The sequence below is a fragment of the Thermobia domestica genome, chromosome 11 (assembly GCF_964235325.1).
Source record: "Thermobia domestica chromosome 11, izTheDome1.hap1.1, whole genome shotgun sequence".
Classification (NCBI taxonomy): domain Eukaryota; kingdom Metazoa; phylum Arthropoda; class Insecta; order Zygentoma; family Lepismatidae; genus Thermobia; species Thermobia domestica.
The window spans coordinates 33,668,882-33,681,445 of NC_137464.1; the positions used below are offsets into that span (position 1 = coordinate 33,668,882).

At 32.5% G+C, this 12,564-nt stretch overlaps 1 protein-coding gene across 6 annotated transcripts in view; it reads right to left on the bottom strand.

Moving 5' to 3' along the window:
* Positions 1-4,717: 4,717 nt before the first annotated feature.
* The window catches only part of TTLL5 (Tubulin tyrosine ligase-like 5), a 462,868-nt gene continuing 455,021 nt past the window's right edge, over positions 4,718-12,564 (bottom strand). For all 6 annotated transcript variants that reach the window (XM_081730322.1, XM_081730323.1, XM_081730327.1 and 3 more), the window contains 2 exons: positions 8,920-9,086; positions 4,718-6,364 (listed from right to left, as the gene is read on the bottom strand). In XM_081730322.1, coding sequence (XP_081586448.1) covers positions 5,914-6,364; positions 8,920-9,086 — 618 coding nt within the window. In that variant the 3' untranslated portion in view covers positions 4,718-5,913. The remainder of the gene's footprint in view (positions 6,365-8,919; positions 9,087-12,564) is intronic.

A 12,564-nucleotide genomic window follows, 5' to 3' on the forward strand; every position in this document is an offset into this window, starting at 1 on the left:
AAGAAAATTCATTTTGCACAAAACAAACTATATACTCTTTAATTCATTACATGTACAGTTACAGGCAAACGAGCTTGAAAGATTTGTTAGCCATAGGTATTCTTCATACTAACTTGATTCGGTATTTGTTTGTTTACTTTTTATAGGTCTTTATTAAATATAGAGAACCTGTTCTTCCCAAAGTTTAATGTGCTACTAAGAAACAAAAGGAAGTAAAGAAAATACATAAATGTAATTGACTTAAGTTAGGGTTTATTATTATTATTATTATTATTATTATTATTATTATTATTATTATTATTATTATTATTATTATTATTATTACTGGTAACATTACAATTTTCTAATTTTGCTAAGAGAGAATCTAAATAGTTGCTCTTGCTTCGTATCTTGTGTTAACTTATAGATTTTATCCCTGAAGATTTTAAATAAAATACGTCCTAACATATTCAACTATGTTGGAAGTAAAAAAGGATATACGTATTCACTACATGAAAACCTGAGAAAAGATAAGAGGACAGAAGCAAAATCAACCTCAAAATCTAACAAATACAAAAGGTCCTACATCATTTTACTCAATTCATGGGAATATTCCAACACTATCATATTAACTGACTTTTTAATATCATAGGTATTTTCGAAATTTAATGAAATTGTTATATTGTCAAATAAAATTGAACTTACAATTACTTCCTGATTCTCTTCTTCATTTCTTTAATATCTATATTAAGGATAATTTAATATATATAATTTATTCACTCAAAATCTGAGATAAGTATGTTTTAAAATGTGTAAAAGATTGTGCAATCTACCACTTATTGGCACATATAACCTTGTCAGGAAAATTCCAGGACTGATATTCTAAATTCTCAAACTGTGATAATGAAACATACAAATTGGATGTTATAGTTAGTTGCCTGATATGTATAGTGAATACATATGTATACATATGCTTGCAAGTGATGTCATGTAAATCTACTAGGTGGCACGGTTGTGACTAACAGCATACTGTTCGTCACGGAGTATTTCATTGAAGCTACAGAAGTAGCGTAATGGAAGAGGACTTGGATAAGGAAGTTAACATAGATTCTGTATTAAGCTAAGGAAAACACGCACAAAAGAATGGAATATGATACTGCAAACCTATCATGATCAGACATTATCGAAAGGTTGTATGTTTAGTATTAGAAGTTAGGGAAGGAAGAGTTACACGAAGGACGATCCATGACCAGACTGGTCTTCAATAGTACATGCTACTGAAAATGTGAATGTGTATGGAATTTACTTTAAGAAGACCTGTCGTGTTATTGTTCGCATATCAGATATACTGACTTGAATAGGGATGAGTGTCAAAATTTTAAGTGGTGATTCTGGGAAACGGAAGGTTAATCCTAAAATCATCCCTCACACACAGACAGGAGCAGAACGAACCAGAAGAACAGTTGTTGTCGAACAGATGGAACTTAAATTATCTTACATTTATGCTCAACATTATTGCCAAAGATGGAAACTGCTGCTAGAAAGAACTAGTGCATCATAGGTATTTGCCTCAAGAACAGATGATGAATTATGGTTTTTGCATTGAGGTACTGAAACGTTTCATCATAGAATTCAGCGCTACCGAACTAACTCTGTCTCTCTGTGTGAAAATAACGCTGAAAATGAAATAACATCACGAAAAACCAAACATCTGGGTTGTGAGACTGTACTGAAGCAGAAGATGCTTTCTCTGTCTGCTTCTGAGAGATCAGAAATACAGAAACTGCTTATATAAAGGAAACTACCTTCATAAGTTAATATATATTCTTAAACTTCCCTGACAAAAATTGTATTACCCAACCCATTTGCGCGAAAATCAAGCCACAATTTCATTACATGCAACACACAAAATACCAATTTATTTTATAGTAAAGTTTCTATCGATTGCTATAAAATAGCTATTAGATGTAATAGAGATTTAGAAATTAGCTTACAAATACTAGACGTAATGCTTGCACATTTCCTCCTGCATAAGGATTTTAAACTAAAATAAATACCATGTTTTACTACAATTTGTTATAATGATACAAGTATTGATAAGTTAATCTTTAAGACACTAATCCATTATATATATATATATATATATATATATATACTTGGACAAAAGAGGGTTCACTTCCGTTCGTCTGTTATACTTGAAAGAGAAAAAGAGTAAGAAAAATTGCGAACAAATATATTTATTGTGCCTGTTGCATTTGAACATAGTGCAAGATGTCTTGTTTCAGAAGAAGACGATATCAACAAATGATACGAGAAATTTGGTACACTACTAGGATTTCTTAGCAACGATTTCGAACAAGGAGAAAGTGATCAGTCTCTTTCTAATTCTTATTTTTCTATGTCTGATAAAATCTTGGCAACGTAGGAGGGTTCTTACTAGTGTTAAAATTATTCAAATAATTAAATGAATATTCGTTATTCGAATATTTTTTCTTCTGTTATTCGAATAACTGAATATTAGTTTTTAATATTCAAAAAGTATTCGAATAGTTATTTGTTACTCGAACAATTGATCGAACAGTTGTTCGTTATCTGAATGATTGTTCGAATAATTATTCGTTATCCGAATAATTATTTGTTATCTGGACAATTGTTCGAATAATTATGTTATTCGATCAAATAATTATTCGTTATCCGGACAATTGTTCGAATTATTTGTTATACGAACAATTGATCGAATAATTATTCGTTATCTGAATAACTGTTTGAATAATTATTCGTTATCCGAAGAATTGTTCGAATAATTATTCGTTATCCGAACAATTGTTCGAATAATTGTTATCCGGACAATTGTTCGAATAATTATGTTATCCGGACAATTGTTCGAATAATTATGTTATCCGGACAATTGTTCAAATAATTATGTTATCCGGACAATTGTTCGAATAATTATAAGTTATGTCAATAACTGTTCGATCGCATTTTAACAGCACTAATTCAGCACTAATTCTTACCAATAATTCAAAACCTGTAACAGTGACTGGGTTCCTTTTTTGCTTGCTTTTATTTATTTATTCATTCCTACTTGCTTTTTTCTTTTTTTTTTTTTTAATTTTTGTATTTGTTCCTTCTTGGCACACGAATCTGTCGGATATTAGAACACTAATAAAACATAAGTACACTAGTTATTACTATGAAAGTGAAAAAGATTACTCACAATTAATGTTGTGTTCGTTCTTGCATATAACCTTATTTTTTATTAGGCTGTATTGTCAATTATTATTTGTTAGATTTACCTTGTCTCATTTTTAACGGAACATCTTCACCATCTAGAACATTATATTTCAATCAGCTCCTAACGGTTATTATTTAACTTTTTCTTGAGGAAATCTATTTAACAAATTACACTTAAAATAATTCAACATTTTCAGCTTTTACAAAGGAAATTAGAACCAAGGTGATTAAACGATTTTCAGAAAAGTCAGAAGTGAAAAAAATCTATAAATACACGCATATAAAAATATTACAATACAATAATCATCAAAACTGGAAGTAATATTGAAGTAAATGCCTATCTTTATTCAGGATCTGTATATGAAAATGCTATCACTTTAACCTGTCTTTGGCAACTTCAGACGCAGTGTTGTAGACATACCTAACAACTACAGTGACACCAATCGTGCGTTACATATATATATATATATATATATATATATATATATATATATATGTATAAACTCATATAAATATGAATTATATTTCGACAAGAAAAGCACACAAAAAGTGTTTTCTCTTAAATGCATATCATTAAACGCTTAGTTAACAGTCTATAATGACTTAATCTTTTGCATTATTAACATAACAATTACAGGGAACAGAAACTTGCCGTATTATATAAACACATGATCATGGAGTGCTTTAAAATTCTCTTCCCAAGTCTTGCGAATATATAAAAAATGTTCTATCAAAAAGTATTGCACACACATGTATGTGAAAGTTTGCAAATAAATGCAAGTACAAACGTTTCTAGTTTTATTATTATTATTATTTCACTCTTATCACTATCAAACAAATGCTGCAATATGCAGCAAAAAGACTAACCAACAAAGGCTGCAATATGCATCCATTGCTATGAAATAATGCAGAAACCGCTGGTCAAAGCAGTTTCTGAATAATACATATATATTGAATATACATATGTTGTTATTGTTATTAGCTTCGTGCCTGGTCAAATATGCTTCCAAGCCGTATTTGAATGACTAAGCTATGGCATGGAACAGGAGCAAATAGAAAATAACATCGTTACCTTGAAATGCTATATTCTAAAGACTGCCTACAAGTATATCGGCAACAAACTAAACAGACAATTTCTTCGTATCACAATAAAAGGAAAGTTTATTAAGTTGCACCTTAAGAGAGAATGAGTGGAGATGATAGGTTATATAAAAAGTGACTCTACAAATGAAGTTGGATTCAAAACATGATCCTCCACTGGATTGAACCCGGGACCATATGCACAAAAAGCAAGCTTCCTAATCACTAGGCTACTTGGGATTTCTTGTTGATCGAAGTTTGCTTAGCAAGATATACATTATATCCCCTAGAACTTTCAATACAACTCTTTAAAATTATGTCAAATTATTTGAAGAATATGCCAGAAGTTTGTTTATGGGATTAATTTTAGTTCCCCAAAGAAATTATATATATATATATATATATATATATATATATATATATATAATATTTTGAGGAGATATCGATAGTATGTTCATGGTATACCCTGTTAGTTCCTCCTACAGGGACTAAACTGGCCAGTTCACGTTCTGCTTCTTCATCCATCAATACATTATATATATAGGCACACTTACTTCTGTTTAAGTTTTCGAGATCTGATTCAAAACTGCTACTCAATTTCACCAGAACTTCAACTTTGCCAACTTCAGAATAAACTTTCGTGTTATTGTGAAGTAAAGAATATGTCTGTAAACCTTGCTACAAAACGCCCTGTATGAATATTTATATACCCACATTCGCACAAATGCATATTATACACGACTCGCACACATTCGTTCAGATTCACATGCGCATAATTAGAACGAAAGGAATGGTTAAGTGTGAAATGTTAAGCAAAACAGCTAGAAAGCTTTAAAGCTGAAGGATCAAGTAATGAGACATATCCAAAGTCCGACTATCTCAAGTCTGACTAAGAATATTCAAAATTATACAGATTGCACAACAGGAAAAAAATATCAATCGCTCTCCAATTCACAAGAAAAGATGCTAAGATTTTAATATTTCAATTTATATCACATAAAAAAAGACTTATCGGAACTTACTTTACTCTCCTCTTCTAAGTCATGAATATATTACTACTGTTTCACTAAAATGCATTTGCTCTAAATAGTACTGATTTTCGTTATAACTACTGCATGAGCAATAAAACCTACCAAATAACTTTCTACAAATTACACATAACAATATTCGTGTCTGAGTCAATATTACATTGTTCTTAATTTAATCAACAATTAGATCATTGAGCGTATTGATATATTGGCATACTAGAGAAAGGCAGTGTCTTTTTTAAATTTATTCGTGCACTTTCTGTATAGATTAAGACAGCGTGGATGTGTATCACAATTGTACCTTATTTCTTGTACACAAATTATGTGAACAAATTTTTTTTCAGATACTTTCATTTTACAATTATTGTTACTATTGAAACATCAAGCAATGAAAGACTTTGTAGTTCCTTCAAGCACATTACATGATTCTACTTTATTTTCCCTCAACATAAAACTCTCGTTGTCACACAAAGATCAGACCAGGCACTCATGGAAGGAATTGAGGACTCAGAAAAAAAAAATGCCTCAATCCCAAGATGGCGAGGAACCGGGCGAAAGTTAACAATATTTAGGCCACATCTTCAAGGTAAAATCATAGAGCCCTTCCTACTTTAACTACCTGTTTCTTATTATTACTCTTGATTGCTGGAGGTAACGTTGACGACGACTGTACATTGTTAGCAGAAGTTCTTTTCATTACTAGATTACTTTTCTTACTGTTGGCCACATCAAACGAACTGTCAAGGCTCAAAGACTTGTCTTTGATTAGCCTCGGAAGAGACTTGGAGTGGGTGGAAGAGTTTTGTGATGATAATTCTTGATTCGGAGATGTTTGCTGTAAATCTTTTCCAGTTTTATTGCTACAGCGTCCCACTCGACGAATGCAATCACAGTCTCCGTTACCTGGGCCTACATCAGGCAGTGACCGCAGCAACCCTAACGATTTTAGCCCACCTGCAGGTGGGCCGCATCTTCCCAGAAAGATATGAGCACATTTATACAAACGGGTCTGCAACGTCAGAATTTCTTCCAGGTCTGTTTCACTGAAACAAGAAAATTAATTTATATATTAATTACTATTTCATTATTACAATATACTTTTGTTTGTTTGTTTGGATGAGGGAAGATTGTCTAATGTCTAGCACAACAATTCTCTAACTTTTTCGGTTCTTGGTAGCTTTAGCATATTAGGATTCTTCCATGACACTCCAAATCAGAATATATGCCTGAATTCTATTAAAATTTTCATAACACTTTGAGCCTTCGCAAACTGAAACCACAACGCAGTGGCACAATTTAGGTTCAACTGTTCTAATTAATGTGTGAACCATATCTATACTAGAAAAATATGGCATTTGCAAAATTAACTACTAACAAAAATAGAAAAAAAATATAGTTTTAAATTACCTGATAAATTGTAAGAGATTAAAAAAAAAAAAAAAAAAACTTTCTGCATTAATTCTAAGAATTCAGAAGAAAGGTGTAAATCGACTTTATTTTTATTTATTTATTTTTTGAGTTATGAATCTTGAAAAGTGACAAATTAATTTTAATATTACGTAACCCAAATACTGATTTTAAAGAAAGCGGCGTAGGAAAATTTTTAAGTAGTCAAAGTGGTGTGCCTACCTCAGAATATTGGATTTTTTTTTTTTTTTTTTTTTTCATATTAGAATATTTTTGATGGGCACATTACCCCAGATCCTTAATGTTTTTAGAAAACTCTTTCTGCAGCGCATCCGATGTTTTGAATTGTGTAATACTTAGGAATAATTCTCTCTTTAAATTTTCAATGCAACTTCTAAAATTCTAATATTTGTAATATGTAGTCTTCTATTTTGCCAGTTAGCGAGGCTCGTCACTCGAAAAGGAAGTATATAAATGGATACTTGTTTTAGTAATTAAAATTGCATGGAACTTTTTGTAATAGAAATTTTAAAACAACCTCCATATGCTAGTGCACAAGAGTTCGCTTTCCAGTGGAAGAGTCACGGATTCGAGTCCCCGATTTGACTCTCTCACTACATTGATTGAAATCCCCTTGAAACTATAGATGTCGTTTTATATAACCTCACTGCTGACAAAGAACATAAACACAAATCAATTAATCAATCACCAAATGCCCATAAACACTGTAAAATTATGTATATTAAGTTAATTAATTATATTCCCAACTGAAATACACAATATATCATCCATTAAAGAGATGTTTCCTTCTTTAATTCCTTGTTTCTATGTAAACGAAATAAAAACAAACAAAAATAGACATGATAACTGCACTAATATAGATTTTAATTAACTTTTTAAAAGTAAAAATGATCGATATTCTTTATGTGTTACGATTATTCTTTAAGATTACTTATTACAAAAGAAGGAAATGAGTGTATCTCTATTGTTAACTGCTGTGTGTTCTGCTTCTATAAAGAAAGGAAGGAAACTTAGAATACAACAGGGAAACACATTTTCCATCCCTCTTTCGTCTTCTAATACTGATAAACAGTTCCTTCGAAGAAGACAGCATGAAATACAAGTTAAATATTACTACAAATTTTAATACATTGTACGAATAAATTAGGCGTTCCGGGTAGCAAGGGCGAAGTCAACAAATATTTTGTGCAATCTGAACGCTCTAAAATTACATTTGAGGTGTTTAATGGTCATTCTAAACTGTTCTGTGGTAGCAGTTGTTCTGCCTTTATGTGTAGTTCGTGGAAGTTCTTACTCTATCTCTTGGAAAATACAGTTTCAAACTAAATGGACGACTATTTTGATCGTTCAGAGTACATTTTCAGAAAACAGCCCTTTGTTGAGGTCATTCTTACTACCTAGAAGGTCTCAAATGTTCTTAGATGTTTATGTTTCCATCGTTGTTTATGCTGAAGACAGAAAAAAAGAAGAAAAACCCTTATAAAGGATTCATTAGAAAAACTTGACAATTTTCGAATTGAAATTGTGCCCAGACTGATTATTTCACAATTTATTCAATTTCATCGTTCATTTCGCAATTGAACTACGTATAATTCAAAGCGTTTTTGCTTGCCACAATTAGTTATGGAACATATCGCACCTATCTTTTTAAAAATTATGTTTTTTTTAGATATTTTCTCCATATCTGGGAGCAGTACTGAACAGACGTGACTGTTGAGATTGCCCGTGACATTGTAGCCAGTTGAAATCATTTCAGTCGTCATGAAGCGATGGTCAGCAGAACATGGGCATTCATCGTGGAAACGTTTTTCAAAAGCAATAAGTCAGGAATCGTTACTCAGTGTGCATTTCGCTGGCAATTCAACATTCATCGGAATCAAGTGTTTCAAGCCACAATATCATACTGTTATGGATTACAAACTTCAACTTCCAGAGAAAACGACTGTACCATGAAGACGAGACCTTCAGGAAACCCGCGTACTGCTCGAACTTCAGAAGAAATCATCTGAAAAAAATAATTTTCAAAAAGTAGGGATGGTATTCCATTACTAATTATTGTACGCAAAACGCTTTGAGTTACAGTTCAACTGCCAAACAAAAGATCATATTTGAAACAATCAATTTCGTCACAATTTCAATGATTTTTTTTTTCGCACCCTGTACAACTTACTTTGCAACAGTGAGAAACTGCTGAAATAGAGGACTAGGAATGACGTCTGATCTCTCCATTACTTCTGAATAGAGCTCTGTCTCCCTGTTGTACAAGTAGATAAAGTCATTTAATTGTTTTGCTATCACAGCTACACGATCCTTACCAGCCAATTTTCTACTTGGAATCTGAAAATGAAAGTAAAATTTCACTCATACAATAATGAAATATATATTTTAAAAACAATATTCTTTTGAATATTTTTATAGACATAGTCGACACCTTGGGAATGTTACATTTTTAAAGAACTTTTTATTTTCTAAGTTGCTCCATAACAGAAGGTCCAAGAAAGCAATTTCAACATTTCTGCCTTGCTTGGGAAATTTCATAATACTTTTAAAACGTGCTAACTTATTGCTTATACAATATAAGAATAATGAATTATATGAATTTACAAATCCAACGAAGTTTTTAAATAATGATTTGCTACGACACAAATAGTGCATAAACTGTGTGTATAAAAAACTAAATAAATAAAAAAAACCCTCAAGCTATGTACATCATATACACTTTGGTCCCAATCCTTAACTTAGAATTTATTATGTCATTTTACCAGGGGCGGCTTTATAATGAGTCACAAAGTTACATGTCTTTCCAATTAATACGAAGAATAATAATTAAGAAGAAAATTGGACATTTATTCCTGTATACGAATGAGGAACGACCGAAGAAAAAATATTTATTTCAGTATGGAGTTTGCAACCCTGATTCATATCTATAAGAGATTTGGCAACATGGTGCAAGTTAGGATGATTGATGTTATTCTCTTTTCACATATTCTAGCTTGGCTCTTGCTAGCGATCGCTGCCTCACAACCTGCCCCTCGTACAATGTAATCACATATTTTAAGCGACTGAAAATAAAGAATCCTTTTCAATCAGTAGACAGGACAGCGAGAGAAGAGGAAACAGGGTGGAGTCTAAGATTTCTAATTCATCTCGAGCGAAATAGGATGGATTTGTTCCGCTTCTCACACATACACAAATGATGACTCATTTTGTTTCAAGGACAAGAAGAAGCAACGACGAGTAGAATTTCAAATCACTGTTCGTTTGCGACGCTCATATTCAAGCTAATATTATATATATATATATATATATATATATATATATATATATATATATATATATATATATATATATATATATATATATATATAACAACACTTATCCTAAACTTTCGAAATTTAATAACATCTGATGTATATTCCCTATATTCCCTTTTCTTTTTCAAGCATTTAGAGAACGAATGAAAATTCTTCAACTTGATTATCAATTGATTTGCCACTGAAACGTTGCTGTGAAAGAAACATGCGAAGCCACTCGCAAATATGTAAGTGTTACACCTGGAATTCAAAATCATAAAGCAACAGTAAATAGTCAATTGTCAAATCATGTAGGGTATATTTAAGGCGGACAACACTCACGGGGGATTAGTCAATTCGGTTCCCGGTAGATTTAATGGAGCTTTATAAATATTTTGAAGTTTTGTCGAGGTATATGGTTCACAAACGCATCTTCGTCATGGAATACCAGGGTTCGATTCTCAATAGGAACATGTGTGATTCAGTCTATGTTAAACAGTCGATCTATGTCTTGAGTTGAAAATGAATGGTCGAATGAGTTACTAGTTTGCTTTAGAAACGATCGAAATTGAATGCATATTTGCTTCAATGCATCATGAAAATAATATTCTCTCTTTATTTAGAAGTAAATAAATATACGATAAGAGAAGCTATTTAACTTTTTACTTTGTATTCATTTTAAGTTATACTCTTAAGTATGTATGTTAATGGGTATGTAACCGAATGATTTTTACAGAATCGATTGAGAAGGGGACAATTAATTAATCTTAATTAGCAAACACACGTATGTCATTGCATATATATGAAGTATGCTAAATAATTATTAAAGAAAATAACATTTGAATGTAGTATATATATATATATCAATAGATAGTAATATTATACTATCCCTGTAGGAAGTATACAGAAGGAAACTCATCAGGACAGAGTAGTGTTCGAACACATTTTCTAGTACTGTATTGTAAAGTGTATCTTCAAGTGATGTCCTAAGCTCCTGCATGTCGTCGTTATCAATAGGCATTTCTAGTACTCTTAGAAAAGATACTCTAGGAATGCTCAGACACGGTATATTTTATTCCCTTATTTGTTGATGTTTCTATTGCATGTTCTCTTTTTACACCATGACCGAGACTTCATGGAAAAGATAAAAATTAGATAGTGCAAGGATTACGAGAACTTCCAACTGGAAGAAAGTCATAAAATAAAGCACTAATAATTGATGATAAAATGAGAAGAAACGGTCATTCCGGTAATATCGCATTTCCAGCTTTATGGTAACATTCTTATTGTTCAACAACAATAGTACATTCATAGTAACGGATAAATGTAAATGTCCAATAACATGTTATATCTATATATAATAAATTAATTACCAAAAAATAATGAAATCTAATCTCACATACTATGGTATTTATAAGTTTCTCCGCTAAAATAATTCATTTGATAGAGAGGAAAAAGTCGGGATAAAAAGTGACTATTAGTTAAGAAATTAAAAAAGAATAATAAAAAATATTTTACTCAGTTCCTCCACTCAACTTCGTTTCTCATGATTTTTATCTCTGCCTACTCATTTATTTCAACTTTATTTTACTAGTTGTTCCCTCCAACCGTTCGGCCCTCTGTACGCTATAGATTAAAATCATGGTTAATTAAAAGTTCTAATTGTGTACATTTAATACGAGGGTTGGGGCAAAAGTCATGGCAACTATTTTTTTTCTTGAAGATACCAGTCCGGTTGGAAAATCTGACATATACATACGAAAGGACAAGGTGTTACCTACATGTGTGGACAATGAATACCACTGAAATATCGTAACACACTAATTTATTACGGTAGTATACAGGGCTATATGGCCTTCACGGTGCAAAAGAATGACATCACAGTACGCATACAGTTGTCATGACAAACCTGAGCATAGAGACCCTCAAAGTAGTCCCCTGCTACTTGCACCACGCGCTGCCAACGATGTGGGAGGCGTTGAATACCATCCGCCTCAGCATTGCCATACCATGTGTGAATCGGGTCACCTCTTCGCGCACAGCATTAGCAATGTCCTTGCGTGTTGTAAACCGCCTACCACATAGTGGTTCCTTAATCTTTCGAATGAGATCAAAGTCACGGGACGATATGTCAGGAGAGTGCGGTGGGTGGATGACGACACGTGCCATGTCGGTCCGCACACTGGCAGGTCGTCCCGAACGTTGCTCATCACTGATTGACACATGTCCTTGCTGAAACTTTCCTACCCACTGTGCTACTGTCCGGTATGGTAGGGCATTATTACCAAGCGATTCCACTAATTCACTGTGACATTCCATCGCATTTCATCCTCGGAGAACGGCTATTTTGATGTAAGCGCGATGCTCAACACGGGTTACTTCCATCTCGCACGACACTCACCAACTGACTGATTTCACAGGCCTCGCTGTGCTACTACCAGCTATCACAGAGCTATCTGTTGTTCTGCATACACACTATGCCTGCAGAACTTCCACACGACACATAGAAGTTTGTGATCCGC